General features: G+C 40.9%; 1 protein-coding gene across 2 annotated transcripts in view; it reads right to left on the minus strand.

Annotated features, from left to right (window-relative positions):
- KCNK10 (potassium two pore domain channel subfamily K member 10) overlaps positions 1–25,660 on the minus strand; it is a 70,614-nt gene that overhangs the window by 36,168 nt on the left and 8,786 nt on the right. For both annotated transcript variants that reach the window (XM_035328439.1, XM_035328440.1), the window contains exon 3: positions 6,326–6,654. In XM_035328439.1, the coding sequence (XP_035184330.1) occupies positions 6,326–6,654 (329 nt within the window). The remainder of the gene's footprint in view (positions 1–6,325; positions 6,655–25,660) is intronic.

Raw genomic sequence — 25,660 nt, forward strand, 5'->3', positions numbered from 1 at the left:
GTTTTTTTTGTTTGTTTGTTTTGTTTTGTTTTGTTTTGTTTTTTAAAAAAAAGGATTGCAGTCCCTCAGTAACTGAAAAGGCCTGGTCTGATGAATTTATGTGGGCCTGAAGGCAGACCCCACTGCAAAAGCCCAGCATAAGTGGTGATACTGGGATGACCAAGTCCTGTATTCCTAAAGAGAGTTCAGTCCAGACTCCATCTCCATCTGGAACAATCAGTTCCACCTGTCAATATTTAGGCAGCAATATTTAAAGGATATGAGGCACAGGCCCACACTAGGCTGTCTAGTTGTTAATATACAGGACTCCAAGTCCAGTGACGTACATAGTGAACACAGACTTTCCTCATCAATTGTCCTGAGTTCCTCCCCTAAACAGAAGATCAAAACAATATTTATTGTCTATGGATAAATTCAAGAATATTCTCTTTATGTTAACAGAAACTGCTGGGGTTTCACCATGTCAGTCCCTGCCCCAGCAATGCTATATGAGTGCTGGGCTCCAGCCTCCCATGGGCAGGTCTGTGCCCTGCACTGCCACAGGCTCCTCTGAGCTGGGGTGTGACCCCACGGGCAGATGTGATGGTCTGGCCTGGCCTCAACCATCCCCATTCCCTGGGAGGCGTCTGACAGCCTGGGCTGGGTGCTGTTCCTGGCCACCCCCAGACTGCCATGCCCCTGGCTGGCAGCAGTGGGGTTCACGTCTACTGCCTCCTAGGGTGCAGGTGGCCCTCACTGTGCCACAATTCCCTCAGCTTCTTTGGCACATGAGTGAATACATGCCAGCCTTCATTAATGTATTAGATACCTTGATCAGTAATTAAAACAATTAGCTCAAGAAAAAGTCTAGAGTCATGCCCATAGGCAACAAGATAGCTGGGAGCTACTGCAGTTGATGAGGAGACAGGCATCATGCAGACTGTTTCTGGCTTCTCTGGGAAGAAATGCTTTTATCTGGTTCATTTGTTCATGTTTTTTAATTTCTCCAGTACATACCAAGAAGACAAATCTTTTCCAGGGATGAACACTATATTATTCTTGAGTGCTAAGCTACTCAAAAGATGCACCCCATGTGTATCCAAGGGTAGGAATTTGGTAAGAACAGAAAAGAAAATTTGTCATCTTTTTTTCTAGTGACATTAATTTCTCTCCACAGAGATCACGCTAATCCAATAATGATTATATCCCTCCACAATTCTTTTCCATGCAGATTCCTATCACACATACAAAAGGTTGTTCCCATTGCCTTTCATGCTCAAATGTTCCTCTATTATAATTATAAAGATGCTTCTCATTGCTAAGCAGCTTTTAAAGACTAATTCCTTAATAACTTTCCTCTATACTCCCTACATCTCTCAGTCATCATTCTCACTACACCTTATAGGGTGATTAAGGGATCCTCATTATAAACTCCCACACTTTTCCACAACAGTATTGTCCAAGGACTAAGGCCAGAAATTTTTTTCAGGTATAATAAAAAGTAATAGGTTTTAAGAGTCCATCCCTTATATATTTCTGCCTATCCTATACAGGTTTTTAGGTAACAATCAGCCAGATAGTGATCTACATACAGTTATGAAGTGATTCAATTGTCATGCATGCACTGTTCCAGAATAGTGCCAAGGATCAGTCTGAATAGCAGACCTACAGCAGTCAACCAGGGACATGCGCAGAGATCTAAATTCAGAGGGCTTAGCTCCCTACAAACACCATAGCTAATTTCTGGAAGCAAGGCAGCTACAGAACAGCTGCAGTGTTCTGCAGCAGCCTAGGCTCAGTCTGTTTCCTGTACAAGCACTACAATCTCTGGACTGAAGTCACAAACTAGGGTGCCTGCACCTACTTAAACATGATGCATGAGATCTGAATTGTTTTTTTACATCACTTTAGGGTGAATGACATATAACAAAGATCAGGGTCAGAAGGGAAGTTGGGACATAGAGAAGACAGCCTCCAGAGGCAGAGGAAGAAGGTTCAATAATAAGATTTTTACCATTGTTTTTCTTCACAGCACAGTCTTTTCCTGTCTTCAGCAACAGGCAAATCTTCCCCACAGTTATCTCAAAACACTTTTTTTTTTTTCTGCTCCATCTAGAGCTTTCTTCTAGCACATGAAATGCATTCAAATTTTCTTCATTTTACAATGCAACACCCTGAGAAGACAAGCAGGTTTATAACTCTAGTGAACCTGCTGAGCAGCTGAAAACTGCAATATCGTCGCAGGATGTTCTCGCTCTTGCTTACCTTCAAGGGAAAAGTAGTTCAGAACACTAATCAAAAGTGCCTGTCCAAGATACAAATTCTTACTAATATAATTAGCCAGCCAGTAAAGTCTGACTCACTTATTTCCAACTCCACTTCCTTTTCAGCTTACAGACTAACTCATTAGAGTTGCTGTAGTCGTTACTGGACATGGATAATGTGACTTAGTTCCAAGGTGGAAATTTAAAAAAAAAAAAAAATTAACTACAATCACTCATACTCCTAAATGAAACCCTGAAGGAAGAAGAAAACAGGCCACCAATAGCCTAAGTAACTTGTTACAGTAGCAAGTCAACCTCTCTTACATCAATGTGCAGGACTCATAATGAAAGTACGGCTCATTACAAAAGCTTTTACCCATACACAGTGCACAGGCTACACAGAAAAAGAATGTGAATACCCTTGTCAGGTCCATAGGAATTACTTTGCCAAAACATGTTAGTAGTCTTCCTGCATACCCCTCCTAGTTAGGGGTGACATATTATCTTTCTGAGAACACATCAAAGCTCCAAGTGGGTGTTATTACAAAGGCAAGGTGACTTTTTTGACCCCAGCTTGTCATAATCATATGCCATGCCATGAGAACAAAAAAGTTTCATAGTGCCATGTTAGCACATGTAATAGTAATGTTTGTTTGTTTGTTTTTTCCAACTATATGACCAGTCACTTGAGTCTTGCTGCCTTCTGTTATTTTTCCATATGGGTACAATACAGATACAGCTAAATTCAGTTGAAGCAACTGTTTCATTCTCTTTTAGCATGTTCTAGATCTCCCTTCTCTCTCACTCTTCAGAAAACTCATCTTCAAAAGTACTGAGATAAAGCACCTAATTTTATCATTTGCTGGCGTTCACCATTGTGCCAAGTAGTAGATCACATAAGGCATTAAATAATTAATTTGTTCCACCACAACAAAGGTCTTCAGGAGCAGAAATTAGGTTTAAAAGTGTACAGTGTAAGAACTTCCACTTCAAGTGGCTTGAGACAATGCAGACTGCACTTTATAGGCAGAGAAAAAAAAAATCTCAAGCATTGTATTAGCATTAGAGAGAGACCTGGACTAAGCCCAAGAGATAAATACAATTTTAAAATACCTTTGATCTAGATTTGCATCTTCCTTGGCATTTACACTGCTTTTATCACCATATTACTTATTAAGCCTATGAATGAACTTTGTGGTCTGGACATAGCATTATCATTAGGGCTATTCACATTTGTGCAACCTGTGCCAGTATTTGCAATTGGTTATTGGAGATCAATTTGGAAAGCATGTCTTATCCACAATGAATTTTTCACAGCTTCGTCATACAGTGCCATACATCTTCCTTACAGGTTTTCCAAAGGAAAATACTTTGAAAGATTGAAATTTGGGCAAAGGGGAAAATTTTTCCTTTACTAGCCTTGCAAAGACACTCCTTTCCTCTTCTCCTTAAAAGATTCTTCCAGTCACCTTCATAGTAAAGGATATAAAACAGTTATAAAGTCTCCTTTTTTGTATTTTTCCCTTATTCTCCAAAGCAGAGAGCTCAATGAGCATAGTCATTCTTCTGAGTGCTATCTGTGTTCATCTAAAGCTGTCAGGTAATCAGATGACATTAATAACAAATAGCTCTTAGGTGATGAGTACACACAGCACAGCAGCCAGGACCCATAGAGTTTGCCACATCTGTCTGAAATCACAGCTGTAAAACCAGATGTCACATGTGGTGCAATGCAGTAATCTATTCTGCCAGCTAGGGAGATGTCACTTTTGAGATCTTCGACATGAAGGCATGAAAGCACAATGTTAACACCCTGACATTACCTTTGAAGGGTGGTTCTCTTCTTCTGTGCAAATCAGTTACAATCAGAGTTTTCTGTACCAGCAAACCCAAATACATCCCTAGAGCCAGTTTCACAAAAAAAAAAATAAAAAATAAAAAAAATCCAAAGGAAGTTGTTCTTTATTGACAAATAAAGACAAATTCAAATCACTTGGCCTTAAGACATTCACATGTTAAGCTGCTAAACACATTTAATTTACCTTTGCAAAAGATTTCCAGTTACCCAGTGTAATGCCTGAGGACATAGAGAAATCTCAAGAGATGATAAGATTTGTTCAGAATATCTACCTTGTAAAGACATAGCATGCCTGTTTATTATTTTAATATCATCACTTCTGAGGTGAAAGAAAGAAAAGATATTGTGTAAAATAAAAACTAAAAAATGCAAACTGGTACATAGTTTAGCTTAGAGAAGAGGGGCTATTTAGAAATCTTTGTACCACAGTCTGTTTTCAGGAGTCTACCTTCATGTTGAAGTGCTTTGCTTTTCATACCTATTATGCATTCTGCTTTCTGCTATAAAAAGAAAGCATATTGCTTATCTTTGAATAGTGACATTTCCATCAAGGAAATACAAACTTCTTCCTTTCTATATTAACAGACAAACCTGTAATCAGCCAGCATACATCATACCTAAGGAGGTGAGGGAAATGCTGATCTCTGCAGAACTGCCATGAGACATGCATGTGAGCCCATAACCCTGACCAGAAGAATTCACACTGCAAACCAAGCATGTTCACCTGTCTTTTGCAGACAGATGAAGGGTGTGATGCAAGCCAGCCCTGATCCAAAAGCTGTATAGGCACATCAGCACAATACCACCTCCTGCTGAAGCAGGTTTGGCTTCTTAGCTCAAGTACCAGACTGTGTATACACAGCTTCTGCCTCAGAACTGACCTGTCTTCTATGAACACAGAGCACAAGCAGGGAGAACCCACATTTATCTGCAAAGAAACAGAAAGATTTTGTTTTGCTTAGGAGAAGCAGAAAGGCATTGCTGTCTGCACACAAGGACAAGGGAGAGGAATCAATTAAGCAACAGGGGGCTGGGTGTGGAAGACCAACTACAATGAAACAGAATTAGTATAGGCTGAAAACTAGGAGAATGCTTTTGCCATCACAGCAATGAGATACTGGAACAGCTTCCTAAAAGAAATACTAAGCTTATAACACCTTTTAAAATGCAGTTTGATTAACATCTAAAAACAGTTATATAGCATGGCTGGGTGGACAGACACAACACTCTGTGGGACAGCAACGTGATCTTCAAAAGAGGCTGAAATCACAATGGAGCCCTGGTACAACACCCCAAACTGAAACAGACCGTGCTCCTGGAAAGTTCAGGTATGAATTCAGGTCTGAAATATGAGGCTGAAGTTCAGCTTTGGTGTTGGAAACTGTTGGAATACATTCCTTCAGTATCTCACATTTCTTATCTAATCTCCATTTTCTCCAGGTTAACTGATGGGTTAACTGATATGGGAACCTAGAAGACACTATACTGAAGACTCATGAGTGAGATCCATATTTTCCTTGTCTAGAGTTTTAATCAATGAAAGGTAAATCTTTGGCAGACCTGTCTTGCATGATAATCTATCCTTCACTTATCCCTACATATTGGGTATTTACTTCCTAAAAAATTTATTTAAATCTTTTCATATTAGGCCAGATTTAAAAATCTGTAGTTCTTACATGCAGATTATTTTCTATTTTTAATTGCATGCATTCATCATCATTCATTTTACCTAAAATTCTCAATAGCAAACCTGTAAATTAATGTTCCAGTAGTTTCAAAATTCTTGGCTGAATATTTATTTCAAAAGTCTCAACTACCATTTTCTGTTGCCTCTCCTGGTTGCTGTGGTTCACCTTGGAGGAAGAATTGGACTTAATATTGTTTGAAAATATATGGACATAGGAAAATATTTTGAAAATTTGTCATGTCTCACAAAAATATATTCCAGATATTAAGTTCTGATTTTCTTTGCACGTGTTTTTCATTATTCTAGTGAAGACATTTAATTTCTGTTTACAGTGTTCTGGAGACAGCGTTTCTGTTTCCAGGGCTTTAAAATGACTGAGAAAGGGACTGCTCTTCACTGTGCCTATTATGGTTTTTATTCCACTGCACTAGGCAAGGTCCTGTGAATGATGTAGTTTCCCACCGACTCAGCTGCGCAACAATCTCCCCAGCTGTTCACCCTAATGTCCAAGAAATACTGCCATCTCCACATCCCTACCTGGATCAGCGTCTCCAGCTCTAGCTGGGTTACACAGACGTGTTCCCGAAGAAAGTCAGCCTTCTCCAGCGCGATGGTATTCTTCTGCCTGCTCTCGAAGGGCTGCTCCAGGGCACGGAAAACAAGTCCTCCAGCCACCAGGTAAACTACAACCACAACAAAAATTGCCACCACCGTTTTCCACTTCATGACCGTCTGCAGGCCCTGCGAAGGCGCTTCCATGGTAGCGACGACCGTTGCTCGTGAGGAAACAGAGAGCCGCGGGGCCACGTAGTGCCCGTTCGGTTTGGGCTCGGGTTCACAAGCTGGCACTGGTGAGGGAACAGTCACTGAAACACAAAGTGAAAGCCCTTACTCAGAACCAAATCTCTAAGGGCATGGATTTTATCTCCATACATAATTTTCCTAAATGCCATTTTCAAGTTGCATCAACCACGATGTTTGCACAGATAAGACTGTTCTCACCTGGAAGGCTCCACATGCGTTTTGTTCATTCATTCACAAGTCACCTCATGGGATTTTTCACCCATGGTTACCTCTAGAATGGAACAGGCCAGCTGCATAAGCAAAAGCTTCAGAAAGGTGCAGAAAATGATCCAACAAGATCATGAAAATTTTTACTAGTTAGGATATGAGTTACACAAGGTAATGTTTGCTGGGAGACCCTGGCAAGTATTTGTGTCCCTAAATCATTCTAATAACAGTACTGATGGGCTAGGAAACAGACCTTGATGACAGGTGATCATTACCTGACCTGGTAGTGAGAGAAACAGAAAATGCTTTGCAAAGCAAAATGCTGTTTGACACACTAGCAAAAGCAGGCCTGTATTATTTACAAGGATCCACAAAAACACTACTTCTAAAAAAGTTCTTAAAGCCTAGAAGCTTCACAAATGTTAGCATAAATAATTCTTCAGTCAAAGTGTACAGCTACCTTCATGTCAAAGCCACTCACATGCCAAACATGAAGCCTTGAATTAGTCAGGTCTCTTTTAAATTTAAGAACATAGCGAGATATGCCCAAGTTGGTATGGCCTCTCAGTGAAAAACAGAGCATGGTGTACAGTGAAAAAAGCACAGCAGGATGGATGGTGGTGTCCCAGCTCGGGACTGGGACACTATGGCCATGCAACCCTAGCACTACATCAGAGCTAATGAGCCCCAACCTTCAGTCAGACTTATTAGCCTGACCACTGTGCCAAGCTACCAAGGCATCCAAATCAAAGCTGGCTTGCCTCCAAATAATGCAGGGGTCTCAGCATCACACTTTCATATTCTCTGTTGCCAATGTTGCAAAGGCAGGATAAGGCCCAGTTCCTCAGCATCCACTGGTATAATGGTACCACATGCAGGCTTTAAAGATGCTGCATTCATTTTAAACCAAATCCGTCCTATAACCTTACCACAGTGCAGATGTCACTGGCCTATAATTTATTTGAAACCATGTATTTGATTTATTTCATTTCAGACCTAAATCAGATTACAGTTAAAATACAGACACCATAGCTGCATTCTCTGGACTTATTCCCAAAATGTCTTTGCTGTTTTGCCCAGAAATTAAAGCAGAAGGATTTAGGGCATCTGAGCAGATTCTATATAATTTGAACATACAAAGTGATTACACCTTGTGTTTGCAGCGAGCTACCACTCCTTCCCAGTAGAAATCATTTTATGGCACTTAATAATGTAAATAACTCAGCTGTTTACTAGAGTCACATTTTCCTAGAACTGATACATCTCGTAAGCATCACACTGGGGATAGAGCTTCCAGCTGAGTTGCTCACCAACAAACTGCATAAATCTGTAGTTGATTTACATGTACAACTAATATTTCTCTTCATATGTAACTTGGAGACTTCAGATGCTAAATTGATTAGAAAGGATCCAGAATCACAAGAAAAGCCTCTGTGGTTGATCCACATTCTGTGTTACCTCAGTTTTGCAACACCTAGAATCATAGAATCATTAAGGTTGGAAAAGATCTCCAAGATCATCTGGTCCAACCGTCCCCCAGGCACCTGTTGCCACAGCTGCTCAGTTTGACCATCATGAGATTAATGGTTCCCAACATGTATCAGCCAGGATGGAGTGACATCAAACTTAAAAGGATAGTCTCTCTTAGATCTACATATATTTCACATAAATTCTACAGATTTGAAGTGACAACAAGGAGAAGAATGACAGCATTAGAAAGATCAATTTTTTTTTGGTAAAAGAGATCAAATATTTCATTTTAGACCTCATGAAAGGAAAGGATAATTTTAATTGCTGCAATGAGTTTCAGCAGGAAATAGCAGAAAAGAACTCAGAAGAAAAGTAAAATTGAGAGGTTGTGTGAAGAAGAGCAGGAAATCTCCCTTCTCTATAGACAAATATCTTAAATCTGAGTTATGGCATCTCCTTATGGAACTAAGATAAATTTGAGTATTCCCAGAAGTGGCTTAGCTGATGTAAATCAGGGTAACACAGCTTTCACTAATTCCATGGAATTAAATCAATTTATATTAGTTAAAGTTTACTACTATTGTGTATTATTGTGACTTAACACAAAATGCCCAAATCTGAGGACTGATTTTGCACACTTGAGATTACACAGCAAAATAATTTCAGGATCCAAGGCTTATGTGGTAAAATGAGGAAAGAATTCATATGACAGAAACAGCATGTTACAATTTTTTGACACAGCTACCCACCTTCCTGTGACTGGGATAGTCTGGTGTAGGGTGGGGGCCCTTCCAGTATTGAGAGAGGCCTGACTTTGATACCCTACAAATGCTTTGTCTTTACTCATATGAAGTCAAGAGATTTTCCTTTACTCAGGAAGTCAAGAGATGGTAGAGTTGAAACTGCTTTTGTGAGTTGTTTTTTTTTTTTTTTTTTCCTCTCTGCTAACATAAACGCTGTTTCTGATTCAAGTCATAATTCTAGCAAAATGTTAATAACAGCTTTACAGTAAAATCATGGTTTGTTTGATTCTCTCTTTAAAGGAAAATATATTGTACTGATTTAAGAAAAAGATGGGAAGTTCAGGGTAGGGAACATAAAATGTTCTTATAAATATAGTTTCATTTAAACAGTTCAATGGATTGCTGTGCTTGGCTTGCTTACCTCTAAAATAAAAGTTAACTCTTTTCAGAAGAACTGTGTTAAAGCCTTTCATTTTCTGCTATTAGTAATAGCTACCCTAAGTGTACGTAGAAATGTTGATCCTAAAATATTTTATCTTGTATAAATTAATACACAGGAAGACTCTACCAAAGCAGCTAGTTGTGCAACTGATGTGCAACAAAGATGGTGTTTTTACTATGCTGACACAAAGCGCAACTGCAGTCAGCACCCCAGAGATGTTTCAGGATAGATTTAAAGCAGCAGTTAGTACTTTAAAGGAAAACTAGTGTAGATACTCTATCTAGCAGTTATCTCACTCTCTACTACTAGAGAGTGAGGTTAGTGACTTGAGCTCATGGAAAGTCAGTTCTGGGCCTCCCAAAAAGCCACAGACAGGAAAATCGCACTCAAAAGTTCAGAGTGACAGAGTATCATAAAATCACATCCTGCTAGGAATATAGCGTCATAACAAAAGGGTCAGAAATGCTTAACAGAGCTCCTCTATCTGTAATAGGTTTGGTTCACTGCTTGGAAATAAAGGAATTCATTTCCTGCATTTTGCAAGTTTCTCTAGCATTATGTGATTTGATTATAGGACAAACCAAGAGCACAAGAGAACATGTTTACAATAAATGCAGAGCAATGCCTGTCTTATTAACCCACATTTTTTCAGAATAAGCTGCCGTCAGACAAGCTTTTCTCAGAATAGAGTCTTTTCCATGTCCATTTGTTAAACTATATCAAAGGAGACTTAATCAGCCTCATTAAAAGCAATGATGAATCTCCATGCATATATGCATATGCACTCCCTACATTGATAGACAGGTAGCCTCAAAGAACAGGTACCCTCACAGCAGCACATCAGTATTTCGACACAGGCCTTAATCCTGAAAAAGAAAGTTTTGGGTAAGCTTCAAAATAAACCAACTGAAGATACTGTCATTACACGTCATAAATAAATAAATAAATAAATAAATAAATAAAAAGCATCTGTACAGTTGTTCACCTCTAAGAAGACAACACTACCTGCATTTCATGTGTGTTCTGAGCAGCACAGCCAGGCTTCCCATTGGTAATGTGAGGGGCTTAAATAACTGAGATTTCTGCTAATACTGAACAGAATTAAGGAATCAAAGCTCTCACTCACTGACCATTAAAATAACTGTGGCAAAACAAAACTCTGTAGTGTAAAACATTGTTGCTATTAAAACAATGCTCCATAAGACATTATTATGAGTTGGAAATTGCCCTTCATTACTGCATGTACATTTCACTTTAATCATTTCTATGTGTCTGAGAATTAAACTTTCAAGAACCTGATTGCATGAACTAGTAGATTTTCTTCTCATTGCACAAACAGAAACATGGTACCACCAAGACACGTCATGTCTAGAAAATAAAAAAAATATATATTATTCCCTAGGGTATATTCTGCATATTTTACAGAGATAAATCCTGTTCTAGCCTATTAGGAAATGACTCATTGATCAAGAAAGGTTTTTCTATTTCCTGAGCTGTCAATTTGCACAATTTATCAGAGGGCAGTGCTAATCTGATGTTTTCTCCAAACCACAGCCTTGGCAAGGAAATGCCATGCAAATCTCAGCTTTCTTAGCACAGTTGAGGAGAAATACTTTTAAGCATTAGTCAGAAACTGGATGGCAGAAAAGCACTCAAGATGTATTTCTTTACAGTGTGAATTTAAGAACTTTCCTCATGATATCTGACCAATTGCATTTGTCAATTAGAGTCATTTCTAAGGTAACCAACACTCAAATGTCACTGATACTGATGCAAGAGAGTTTGAGGTTGGGCATTGCCAAGGAGGTCTCTAAATAATAGTTTTAAAGCTCTGGGATACATTGAATAAGGAGACTGATGTTTCTAAGAAAAGGTTAGACAAATGTCTGTCAGAAATTGTTAGAAGTAGCTGGCCCTGCTCTGCAGCAGCAAAGTGAGCTAGATAACCTGTTATGAGTCCGCAAAAATAGTTCTAATTTAAAGGGAACATCTCCAGACAGAGAGATTCAAAGTACAACTGCCTCAAAGGGACAGTTTCAAATAGAAAAGCTGCTGAGAGGATGTCCAGCTGGCTTTTGAGCACGAAAATGTACGTGTGGCTTTGCCACACTGACCCATATATATACAGGCAACTACCGTATCTAATATACCAAGAACGTACTAGATACTGATGAAACCTGGTTGTAAAGGAGTTTCTCAAGTACTTTAAACAAAACATGATTTTTTTATAACATACAGAGCTTCTTCTGTGGTGTTCTTGTCACAATTTATATCTGTGAAAAAATGTAAGTCAAGGTTAATGGAGTGTCTGATAATGCAGCCTGGCTTCAGAGAAAAATCATGAGCAAGTCACCCCCCCCACAAATTTCACAAGATCCTACACCGTGTTATCGGCACGTGTACATCCTTCCCTTAGCACTACTTAGTAAGCCAGCATTCCCTCCTGAAGTAATGTAGAAATATGATATTTTGCTAAATGTATGAAGTTGCAGAACAGAGACCTGGAGCACCAAGGCTCGGAAATGTCTGTGAGGTGCTAGCCAAGGGCAGTTCTGTTCCGTGGATCAGTCACTAAAAATAGGAGGAGCTACCTTTTCTAAAATTGATTGTAAAGGACTGCGGGGACATAGGGACAAGGGACTCTGCTGGACATATTTGACTGTAGTGTCTAGCAGGAGCCTCATTTATTTCATTTCCACTGGCCAGAGTATTCTGGCTGTTTGGGTTCCCCCCACCCCTCTTCTGAAATGGCCACAGGCTGAAGTTAGCTTCAAAAACTTCCTGATGAACCCATGTGGAGAGGCAAGAAAAAGCACAGCCCACCAGCAGATGTCTCATGATCTTGTGCTCTAAGGCTCTGGCTCATCTCCAAACAGAAGTTCCTGAGGGAAAGGAGTATCTAAGCATCAGCTTCCAATCTCACAACCTTCCCAAGGTCTCCCCAAAGTGATTTCAGCTACTGGCTGATTGGGTTAAGATAGCAGGGCTCTGCTTGGAAGCAAGAGCAAAGATAAGAGGTGTGCTAGAGGTAGAGCTGAGGCAATCGGTGTATTAAGCTATCATCCATACGCACTTCTCATTAATGTGTTGCAAACAGAAAATGCAGGAGGATCTATGGATAATGGGAATTTGTGAGTCAGATGGGAAATGGATGGTTGTTATATGCATGAGTAGCAGAAGTAATGAAATGTAGAAGTTTCTGGCCATGTGTAAGAAAAAAATCATTAAGCCATTAAAATTTTGTGTTATGAGGCCATGGCTAATCATTTCCAGGCCACCTGCTTCGCTTGCTGTTTCAGCCTCTCATGTCCCCTTCCTCATCTCTGTCTGCTGTGTTTTTTAACAGGTTTTGTAGAAACATCCATTCAACCAACACGTGTAGATTTTTACACACCGGGAACTAGAAAATCTGATTCTTAGTTTAGAAAATCTGGCATTTAGAGCAAAAATCCCAGTAGACAATGATTGTGTGTGTCTTCGTGTCTGTGCAGCATCTTTGCATGATGCAAGCTAATTAACAGGTGACATTCCAGCTGTGATCAAGGAATGGGAGACAAAATCCTGCCTGCAGGCTACGATTACATACAGGGTCAAACATTAGTATCCCTGTGGCTGTTGCTCTGGACTGGGGCATAGTAATAAGCACTGCTGTCTGGGGACCACTGCATCCATACAGTCACAAGAAAACTGCTCTCTGTCAACATATTTGAAGCCTGTTTGGCCCTAGTTCTTTTGCACATCCCCAAGGATCTCAACCACAAGGCTTGAGCAGTGAAAGAATCATGTCGAGCCTGCCACACAAGGGGAATTTCACCCCCCTGTTTGTACAGCAATTTGCTGAAAGCTGCCATTGAAGTGAGAATTACTATTACATTTTACTGCTCATGAAAGAAAAGCTTGACATACTGTTTGCTTGGAAAATGCACAGAGTGCCTCCAAGCACATAGCTTTTCACTGCAGCAGTACCCCACTGGTTAAATCTAACATTGTTTTCCCTGAAGTGGGCTCTCTAATGCAGTATTAGCGCTGCTGACTTCAGCAACATCTCAGCAGTGTGCTGCAAGTGCAGTCATCAGAAGCAAGGCATTCAACTAGGTATGGAAAGAGAGACAGGTAAAGGCAGAAAGGGCAACTGACATTAAACCAGAGAGATTGAATGTGCTGTTATAAATAAAGTAGCACTCATTGCTCCCAATTGCTCTTGTCCCGGAATGGGGTAGGGAGAAGGCAGGAGGAGTACAATAGGTTATAAAGCTGTAGGTCATAAAGTCAGTGTTTCCTTCCTGATACAGTGTACTACTAGTAAAATACAGGGAAAGTTCTCATATTGAGTTCTCTCTGTTGGTGGGGAGAGAGACGTCAGTAATATGTACCAGAGGGAATCATGCCTAACCACTGCCTTGCCACCCCTGGCAGCAGCACTGGGGAAAACTCCATATAAAAAGGCTTCTGCAATTTTTGTGTCATTTGTCATATAATCCCAGCCAGTGCTTGAAATTATGATTCTCGGTAGGTTTCCAAAAAAAAAAATCTACATAATTCTGCTGTACCAGTTATAACCGATACATGCTAATTAATAGCTGTTGGAATAGCCCAACTGCTTAATTGATTTGGAATGCAGTTTTTACATGAAAAACACCAATGTTTTATAATGTGGCTTGTGTCGTTCTTCTTTAGGAAACTAGTTCAGACAAAACTAAAAAGACTTAAACAGCCAAAATTGTAGCATGGTTGAAACTAAGAGTCTGAGTTAAGGTGTCTCTTTCTGTAGTAACAGCTTCCCAACAAACAAGAGAGTCCTCATAGAGTAGTGATGCTTGGGCACTGGAGATCAGAAGAAATTTAAGTGTCTTCTCTAATCCTGAGGAGTTTCTTTAGTGGCAGATGTAAAACTTAGCTACGCAGCAAGTCATCAAAATGAATCTACCACTAAAAGATGCTGTCACACCTATCTGACAGCAGTTTTATCCAAGGGACAAATCTTGTGGGAGCATTCTTCAGTTTCTACTACCCATACTACCAGAGTATCACTGCTTCCATTTCGCTGTGCAGCAAGCTGCCCGACTAAAACCACAAAGCAGGCTATGTGACCTCCATGGCAATGCATTGGGTTTATGTGGCAAGGCATGGGTAGGGGTGTTGGACAGGGGTGGTCTCTGTGGGAGGAAGCCAGCAGCTGCCCCATGCTGAACACAGCCAGTTCCAGCCAACTCCACAACAGGCCCACCACAGGACACAGCTGAGTCCATCAGTGAAGCTGGTGGTGCCTCTGTAAATGTTTATTCAAGAAAGGTCAAAGTGCTGCATATACAGTGAGAAGTGAGGAAAGAAAAAAAAAAAAAAAAAAAAAAAAAAGTGTGAGAAGCTATCCTGCAGACATCAAGATTAGAGAAGAAGGAGGGGAAGATAGGTTCCACATGCTGTAGGAGATACTCCCTTGCAGCTCACAGAAGTTTTGGAACAGACCATGGTGGAGCATGTATTACCTCATGGACAGAATGATGCTGGAGCAGATAATCACATTGCATTTCGTGGAGGAACCCACATCAGAGGAGGTGGATATTTCCTGAAGAACTGTAGCCCAGGGAGAGCCCATGCTGGAGCAGGTTTATCCTAAAGGACTGCAGCTCCATAGGAAGGGCCCACTCTGGAGCAAAGGAAAAGTGTGAGGAGGAAAGAGTGGCACAGAGGAACTCACTGGAACTCTGCATTCCCTATCCCTGCTGCACCAGTCAGGGTGGGGAGGAGGATAAGGAGTTGGGAAAGAAGTAGGGAAGCTGAGCCAAGGAAAAAAGAAAGAGGTGGGAAGGCATTTTAACCATTGCCTTTTTTTCTCACCACCCAATCTATTTTAATTGGCAATAAACTAAATTAATTTTCCACAAGTCAAGTCTGCTTTGTCTGTCACAGTAATGTGTAAGCGATCTCCCTGTCTTTATCTTGACCAAGAGCTTTTCCATCTTATTTTCTCCTCATGTCCTGAAGAGGAGTTGGAGTGACAGAGCAGCTGGGTGGGTGTCTGGCAGCCAGCTGAGGTCAGCCCACCATGACAGCTTGCACAAGGGACAAGAGAGCTGAGGACACCATTCAGTTTGTATCACTCAGCAGTTTTATCTCTGTCACACCAGCTGTGGTGCATGTATGGATTTTGGTGAAAAAGCCACCAGTCCATTACCATCATGCTCTAAGAATATCAATGTATAGATCAAAACTTAAACTACAGTGATGAGCAGGTGATAGCTACAGAGAGAGCAAGCAGCCTTCCAATGGGAATGCCTTTATGCCATTAACTACTGGAGTAGGGTCAATACGGAACCAAAACCTTCATTTGTCTTATTGAGTGGATTTTTTTTTCACTTTTTATCACCTTTCATTATCATTTTTCCTTCCCCCACATAAGCATTATATTTTACTCATTTTCTATACACATTTAAGGAAATGGCTGTTAGCAGCACACATTTTCACATAAAGCTAAATGTCAAATTCATTAAATATTTCATGCTGGCAGGAGTTGTGTACACTCTTAACTAATCTAGGAAAAGTAGCAATACAATGTGAGATCTTAGACAATTAAAAAAAAATCACTGTCTTTGCAGATATTAAATGACTAGAAATTGGGTGCTATGTAAACTTGACCAGCTGTAGTGTTTATTAATCTAGTTGTGATTAGTTTAACAAGTGTGTAAAAGATTAAAGAATCTATGCAATTACTATTCCCCTGAGCTCTGCCATGTCCCTTTTCGTTGATTTCAACAGATTTTGTGAGGGTGTTGGAAGACTTTCTGGTATTCTATCATTTCGCTTTAGCTATTCTGAACCCAGCCTTTCTAAAGAGATAGAAAAGAAGTATGTAAAAGCTAATTTAGTCAAGAAACTATAGTGTGAGAGAGGAGGGTCTGAATACCATTTTTATGCCTATTGTATTTCTGAAAGGTGCTCCTACTTCTAATTGTAATTTCTTTAAAGCACAGAAGAACGGCAGTTCAAGCACCCAGCTCACATGGACCTTTTCAAGCAGGGAAAAGAAAACCTCACAATGGTTGCTTAGAGAAAGAAAAAGGATGTAGGATGAAGATCTCAGTGCCCTTAATTTTTTTTTAATAAAAAGAACCTCACTAAGTCAACAAATCCAATACTAAATCATTTTTGTATAGGTCCTGATTAATAATTACATATTATAATTAATTATTTCATAGAGAATGAACTCTTCAAAGCAGGGGCCCTAACAACACCGATGTTTAAAACTGGAGTGCCATTGCGTTGAATCTATTCCAAATATGAGCAAGTATTACTACATACCACTGTCTTTCAGATCATTCTGGAAAAATCATGATACTAGCCAACAATCATTTTCCTTGATCCTACATGTGAGGAGTTCAGAAGTATTTCTAGGCTCCTTCTTGCAGAGTGATTCAATTTTCTTTAAGATTTGAAAAGAAAACAGGATTAAGCCTAGAAAACTCAGGTAGCTTTTTAAGCACAGCGCTTTGTTTCTGTTTATATGCCTATCAAAAAAGGTCTTCATAAAACCTACCAAAAAAAAAAAAAAAAGAGGGAAAAAACTTGTGCTTGAATTTTTTAGCTTCATGTCCTTAGAATCATAGAATATCCTGAGTTGGAAGGGACCCACAAGGATCATTGAGTCCAGCTCCTGGCTCCACACAGGTCTACCCAAAAATTCAGAGCATGTGACTAAGAACACAGTCCAAACACTTCTTAAACTCTGACGGGATTGGTGCAGTGACTACGTCCCTTGGGAGCTTGTTCCTTTTTTGTCTTCAACATAAACTTTAACAATCACGTATAGTTAACAACCAGTGAAGATGAAGATATGCTTTTCTTCGGAAAAGGGGACCAAACAGCATGCGTCTCCCACAGCATTCTCCTCAAGAAACTGGCTGCTCTTGGCTTGGACTGGCGCACGCTTCGTTGGGTTAGAAACTGGCTGGATAGCCGGGCCCAGAGAGTTGTGGTAAATGGAGTCAAATCCAGTTGGAGGCCAGTCACTAGTGGCGTCCCCCAGGGCTCGGTGCTGGGGCCGGTCCTCTTTAACATCTTCATCAATGATCTGGACGAGGGCATTGAGTGCACCCTCAGTAAGTTTGCAGATGACACCAAGTTAGGTGCGTGTGTCGATCTGCTCGAGGGTAGGAAGGCTCTGCAGGAGGATCTGGATAGGCTGCACCGATGGGCTGGGGTCAACTGCATGAAGTTTAACAAGGCCAAGTGCCGGGTCCTGCACCTGGGGCGTAATAATCCCTAGCAGAGCTACAGGCTGGGAGATGAGTGGTTGGAGAGCTGCCAGGCAGAGAAGGACCTGGGAGTGATAGTGGACAGTCGGCTGAATATGAGCCAGCAGTGTGCTCAGGTGGCCAAGAAGGCCAACAGCATCCTGGCTTGTATCAGAAATAGTGTGACCAGCAGGGCTAGGGAGGTGATCGTCCCCCTGTACTCGGCTCTGGTGAGGCCGCACCTCGAGTACTGTGTTCAGTTTTGGGCCCCTCGCTACAAGAAGGACATCGAGGTGCTTGAGTGGGTCCAAAGAAGGGCGACGAAGCTGGTGAGGGGCCTGGAGAACAAGTCTTACGAGGAGCGGCTGAAGGAGCTGGGCTTATTCAGCCTGGAGAAGAGGAGGCTCAGGGGCGACCTTATCGCTCTCTACAGATACCTTAAAGGAGGCTGTAGAGAGGTGGGGGTTGGCCTGTTCTCCCACGTGCCTGGTGACAGGACGAGGGGGAATGGGCTAAAGTTGCGCCAGGGGAGTTTTAGGTTAGATGTTAGGAAGAGCTTCTTTACTGAAAGGGTTGTGAGGCATTGGAACAGGCTGCCCAGGGAAGTGGTGGAGTCACCATCCCTGGAAGTCTTCAAAAGGCGTTTAGATGTAGAGCTTAGGGATATGGTTTAGTGGGGACTGTTAGTGTTAGGTTAGAGGTTGGACTCGATGATCTTGAGGTCTCTTCCAACCTAGAAATTCTGTGTGATTCTGTGATTCTGTGAAACTTTGAACGGCAGAGAAAAGGCTTCTGCAGTGGGCATCTTTCGCTACTCTACTTATCAACAAAATATTGAATGGTGATTAATTTTTGGCATGCTTCATTGTAATTGAGTGTTAAGAGTATGGGAAAGTAAAAGGAAAGAATGAGTTAGCAAACTACAGGAGGTAAACACCTCTCCATGTTTTAAGAATGCAAGAAATATCAGTGTCTTCCTTCAACCAGTTTTGATTAAGCTTCTATCTTGGTTTGAACAACAGTAAATCAAACTCCATTGCATATTCATTTATAATTTTTCCATGCAAAATGATAATCAGGCATTTTTTCAACATCCCACTTAGATTTTCATTGCAATATTCCAAAGTATCATAGAATCATAGAATGGCCTGGGTTGAAAAGGACCTTAAAAATCATCTAGTTTCAACCCCCCTGCTCTAGGCAGGGTTGCCAACCACTAGCGCAGGCTGCCCAGAGCCACATCCAGCCTGGCCTTCAATGCCTCCAGGGATGGGGCATCCACAACCTCTCTGGGCAACCTGTTCCAGTGCCTCACCACCCTCTGAGTGAAAAGATTTCTCTTAGTTTCTAAACTAAATATCCCTTTCCTTAGTTTAAAACCATTCCCCCTTGTCCTATCACTATCAACACATGTAAACAGTCGTTCCCCCTCCTGTTTATACGCTCCCTTCAACTACTGGAAGGCTGCAATGAGGTCTCCCTGGATCATCTTAATGTAAATGAAAATGCTGTTTAGACCAAGTGCAAAAATGTGAACTGTAGTTCACAAACAAAAATAAGACATCGACCCAACAAAAACAGTGATAAATTCTTACCTAGATCCCTTAAGAATAGGGCAACGAATAACTGATTAATCTGTTTCAAGGAAGAAGGGGATTGTATACTAGGGGAAAAGCCCACCTACAGGGATAACTAAGCATGGGAACACCCACTGAGATACCAAAATCTCCTTCAGTGGGAAGTTTCTAACTGGACATTCAATCTTCTGCCAGAAATCATTTAGGTGTCTGAGTGTGCCCTGCATACCTGTAGGGACACAAGAAGAAAAGCAACCAGTGAAGGGTAAATAAGAAAAACAGCCTAATGCTGTAGGCTATATTCATCATCCAGGACATATAAACAAACCACTAAAATGTTAAGGGTATTAAAAAATAATAATAAAATAAAATAAAAATAATTCATCTCAATATTCTAGTCCTGACTCACAGCAAGAAAAATGCTGTTGAAATTCTTTCCCTCCCCTTCTTTGTAAGATAGTCAAATGCACCTCAGCATTCCTTTTTGTACCAGTCATGCCAAAAGTCTCTAATAATCTTTCATGATTACATAAATATCTCAAAGCATTTTACAAATAATAGACAAATCCCTGTGACACCAGGGAAAACTGATACTATATGTATTCACAGTTTCTCTCATGTAAACACTGACACAGCTTTTAGCAAATGAATTAAATGAATTAAAGATTAATTTCAAAAGTTGATTAAAACAAGGTCTTTGTTTTATATGTATCAAGCAGGTACAATTATTTGTCATCCATGTATTAGCAAGTCTTCAAGCTCTTTTAGGGGACATGTTCTTTTCCACTACACATGACACAATGATGGTCTGTCTGTTACAAGATTAATAGATAACCACAAATGAAACTCCCTTCTTTTGTTGGTCATAAAAGAAAAACACAATACCCCTAAGTAAGCTGCTCTTGTTGATTATTTACAAGAACTTCCAGGCAGATTCTAAGCCAGCCTGTCTGCCATCAGAACTGCAGTCAGAGCCTGCCCATGAACCTAAAATGGACTGCACAAGACCTACTCTATTGCAAACACAGCCCTAGTGTTCCTGCATACTGAGGCTATGCAAATTGCAGGGAAATAACAGGAAGCCCAAGCATGGCTTGCACAAGTACCAGCCAGAACTTATGCACTGACATTAAAAAAATCTCAGCAAAAGTCACGGTCATGGGATGCTGGAATACTTTCCCCTCCCTCGCCCCTCTCCCAGGCACTGCACTTTTCTGAGGCATACGTGACAGCTCACTGGTCGGAACATGGGTATACAGTGCAGGGCGTGAACTCCAGGAACAGCTGAAAGCGTCTTCCTTTTTTTCTTTCTGGCTTGACTTCAGGACAGCAATCCTCAGGGGGTGCCTAGCTAACACTTATTGGCATTACTATGAAGATGCACTGCTACTGACACCATTTGTAGTGCTACTTACAGAGCTGCCAAGTCCAGACGAATATACGTGAGGGAGATTTGCCTTGTGCTGGAGTGAGATTGCACTGCTGGAGAGCAGTTTGAATTTTATTTCCCCTGCTTTGCTTTCCCTCTCTCCTGACCTCCCTTCCACCCTGCCCTCCTCCAAATCCATCCATCTGCTCTTGTCCCTCACTTCTCTCCAGTCATTCTGGCAGCGTGGGAGGCAGCATACCTGCATCTTGCTGCTCAGCTCTTCTTCTCGGCGCTCTGTACTCATCTGCCCTCTGCATTGCCTCTGACACTTGAGCCCAGAGCGAGGGGCCAAGCACATGCCCACATGTGACGGGACTCAATGAACTCCCTGGCAAGGTACTTCAGGTATTGGAAAATAGAGTAGAAGAGCATTACAGGAGGCTTAGGAAGAACAGAGGGGAGGTTACAAGTGATTGGCAGGGGCAAGTCCCAAATAGGGAGCCCCTCCTGCTCCAAGAGTGGTGACTGTGTTTGTTCCAGCACGCTCACTGGCAGCAGTGCTATCAGCAGGTTTATAAAGCTATTTATAGAGAAATTGAATAGAGAGAAAACCATGAAAAATTCTCACAGTCCCCTTTCTGAAATAAGATTAAAATGAACAGATCGTTGCTAAAACCTCTTTCCCTAGCATTAGATCAGTATTTCTTGGGAGCCTGGGAGCTAGTTGATGCAGATCTCTGCTCTGTCAAGAGCCAAATCGGAAGCATGTGCTTTTGGCTCAAGATCTTTGGGTACAGTGATGACTGTGAAAAAGAGTTCCTCTCAGAAGAGATGAGCACACCATTGTTTTTCCTTATTAGGCGGTATTTAGAAAATGTGCTTTCTTGTCAGGATGTCACAAGCCTCAAGTACAAACACCAAGGAATAAGCAGCTGCTCACTGGTTCTTGGCAGGCTTCATCCTTAGAGGAACAAGGCTGGTTGAAGCTGCTTATCCACTATCTTCTCTTTAAAGACTAATTTTAAAAAAATGACATTGAACTACAACATGCCATTGGTTGAAATGAGTCAACTGCATTTTAAGGGTGACAGAGCACTGGAACAGACTGCCCAGGGAGGTTGTGGAGTCTCCTTATCTGGAGATATTCAAGGCCCCTTTGGCCCCCACTTGGGCAGCCCAGGGAACCTGCTTTGGCAGGAGAATTGGACCCAATGGTCTCCTGAGGTCCCTTCCAACCCCTACAATTCTGCGATATTCCTCTCCAGAATTCCAGTAACATTTAGGAAGAGTCAGGATCTCCCACCATAAGATTTCAAGGTTTTCTCTTTCAAAGTGCTTAGGATAATGTAGGGTCAGGGTTTAGCTGGTATCCTGCTGCTGGAGCAGCCAGACTGGGATCATTCTCGAGGATTCACCAAAGAAATTCAGCTAATGGTCTTAAGGCCAGACCAACCAGTGAAGGAAACCTAGTCTTGCAACAGTTTAGCATAAGAAAGCCTGTGTGCAAAGGGAAGAGCATTCTTAGACAGAAACCTCTGGCAAGAGAAGCAAGTGGGGGAGACAAACAACAAAGCAAAGATTCACGCTGTCCTTCCTAGGGAACTATCTAATCTGCATTTGAAATGTGATTGATGGTGGCTGTCTGCCAGGGGTACAGCATCACAGCAGCATGACGGAATCTCTTGTGAAGGAATCTCTTGATCGCCTCATGGTCACGTGAAGGGGAACTTTAGTGGCAACACATATACCCTGTAAACTGGAACTGTAAGATGCCAATACATCACCCAGACAGGGCAGTACAACATCTGCTGCAGAACTCTCATAGGTTAATGGAAAGGGAACAGACCTTAGACCTTTCACATATGAATAAGGCCAGAAAAATACATGCACAACAAGAATAGTGTGAGCACCTTCAGAGATTTCTTGATGCATCCTTAGGGGTGTATCAGCACATTACTGACCGTACCTAGGGAGCTCATATGATGCTTCTCTGTAAAAACAAGTAAAAATTCCTGCATTGGTCTACTTATGTTTCCCTCAGTCTAGCAAATTATTTGAATTTACAGAAAAATACTGTGAATTCAAGCAAAACTTAGTAATGATATACTACTTCAATTAAGTTAGGATTTCTCAATTTTTCTGGGCAACAGCAATAAAAGTGGATATTTCAGCATGTGGTAATGGTCAGAAATCTTGTAAGAAGCACATCAGTTGGACTATTTTTTAGCTTACTGGAGATATGCTATTTGTATATACTGAGGACTCATTCTGTTTAGACAGTCTTAAGTTCCTGCCCACAGTAACAGAGTCTTAGCTGAAATGAATGAAGGCTTTACTGTGCTTTGAAAACCTGTTCTGGATCAGGTAAAGAATACACGTAAGCTAGCTATTACAGAATGGTTCTGTGCAGAAAAGACTTTTCGTAAGTGAGAGGAAGTTGCTGTTTGAAATGCACTTGTTCAGTATAGCCATTTTTATTTTCTCTATAATTCTTTAACACACACATTTTTCTTTACCACTTTTGGTGTGTAAGTTGTTCCAGTGAAGATGCCACAGTCAGAATGATTTACCTGTCCCGCCTGCATGCAGGACAATTATTAGAAAGTGAGAGTCAGAAAGCCCAGGTAAGCAAAAGGAAGTAGGTCAAAGAGACACCAGACTCATTATGCTGAGCATGGCAGTAAATCACAAACAGAACAGATGAGCAGTGTCACCAGTCCGGCACACAGAGCTCCAGGTCAATGCCAGCCCAATTCTGGCTGCACAAAGCGAGGTTGCTACATATTCCACAGTTCAGGGTATCTCAGATGATAAGGAGACTGGTACAACTAATAAATTATGCAATACTTTATTGTCTTATGCTCAACTTCGGTTCAGATAATAGTGCAGAAATTCACATGCAGTTTGAACTACGATAAAACTTCATAGCCACATGAGAATGGCATCAGCTGATATGGTGCGGCCAGCATCTAGCATCTCATAGCACTTCCCAGTGTTGCCATACTGCATCACTGACACACAGCTACATGCATAAAGAGATCAAACTTATACGTGACAGCTGTGGCACCCTAGTCACCTTTGCTCCCAATGAAGTTTCATCTAGGCAAAAGTATGCCTGCACAGTGTATGGCAGGTGCATATGAACTCACTCTGCACTCAGAGCTGGTGAAGACAAATGAAATCACTACTGATAATGCCAAGCTCTGAGTAGCAACTTACAACTTTTGGCAGAGCTGCACTAAGGATGACTGTATAACTCCTTGTAACCCCAAAGCCCTGGCAATCTGAGAACGAATTCACCAGAAGAGTGGTGTCCTCTAAATCCTCATAGTAAGGAGGTACCCAAAGTTTAAATATTAGTACGACCAACTTGTCAACTCTTTCACTTGCTGTGACTGAGAATACATCCCATTAGAGTCAATACAGATGTGGCCAAATTGGTCTGTGCAACCTGGGGAATGACTCTGCTCACCCTAAACCAGACGTCTCCTGAAGGTTCTCCAGGCTCCACTGACCATATTTGACTGTACTTCCTCTGACCATAGCAGGTCTTTAGAAACTTAGAATATATCTGTATTTCATTCAGGTACTGACCTATATTTAGGTAGTTTATGTTCAAACTAAGTCACACCCAGATGGTATAATTCAGTTGCCCACACATATTATCTAGTACCAAGTGAGAGGTCCTAGGGTATTCTACCTGGCCTTAATCTGCTGCTCCAGAAGGACAGAGGTGTACCTTAGGTCAATTAGCATATGTAGCTGTCCTATGTAAACATCTCAGCTTCCTTACAACCACTAAAATGGAAGCCGATGCCCATTTTTGGAAAATCAAATCAACAAATAACATCCACTGGTGATGAGAAATCCAGATATCAAGTCTACATAACAGTATATCATTGTAACCAAGTAATGACCTCTGTTTCTCAAGAAGACAAATCAGTATGGTGGCTCTATCATCATAAAGAGGTGGCTCTGGTGTTGTTTTTTTGGCTGTCATGATTGCTGCTACCCAAGGCCTCTCTGCATGACCCTTTATTTTGCAATCCAAACTCAGCAGTCTTAACCACTAAGAAATCAGTGATGGATCTGAGTTAACCTAGAGGAATGCCTTTGAGATGTGTTAACTGCTTCTTTCATCTCAGCTAGGAGTTTCTGCAGTACCATTTATTTTATCATTCTGTCATCACTGAGTTTTTTCACCTTAGTAGCTAGTGACTTCCTTTTTTCTTTAAAATGAAACACTGATATTTGAAAGTCTAAAAAACCTGGGCAAGCTGTCAGTATGTATTTGCTGTTTTCAAATCATGCTGGTACTTTATATTACAGCATCGGATAAGAGAAGAATAATCCAAGCACCTTTTAACAACATACTGAATCTTAAGAATCTCAGTGGTACAAGTTTACAGTGCCAAAATCCCAAATACTTATCCATTAAACTCAGTAACTTGTTGTTTCTCTCTCCTAGGGAAGAAAAGATGAGTCAGTCCTGCTGAGATATGAACATATGGCTGTAACAAATCTAGGTACTCATAGCCTGATGCTTTAAACACTGTGATGATCCTGTAGGATAGTGGCACCAAAATAACTTGCATTGCTTTATAAGATGTTATTTAGGATAGGATATTAACTTTTGTTAACTCCTAGTTGTTAAACTGTCTATTATCTATACAGATTTTGACAACAGATTCTGTATTTCATTTAAAGACAGATTCTGGCTTTCAATTTCACCTCTAAGATTTATCCAAACAGAAATTTGCACCATAAGCTCAAAATCTTACCAGTGAACTCCTATGCTTTTATTCTGGGACATCTGAATAACAAATAGTAATACAGGTATGTGGGACAGTGCTCACAACCTTTGTCAATAATAACCTGCATAATAACGTGGGAATATTATTAGCAGTTAAAGATGAAATATGAATTCTTGGTCTCAGCATTCCTAGGCCAAGGAAATACCCCCTCAGCTCTGTGGTTCATTAACACTGTAAAAGAATCATAAAAACTCTTTTGAAATATCATTTCATTT

Source organism: Oxyura jamaicensis, chromosome 5 (genome assembly GCF_011077185.1).
Source record: "Oxyura jamaicensis isolate SHBP4307 breed ruddy duck chromosome 5, BPBGC_Ojam_1.0, whole genome shotgun sequence".
NCBI lineage: Eukaryota > Metazoa > Chordata > Aves > Anseriformes > Anatidae > Oxyura > Oxyura jamaicensis.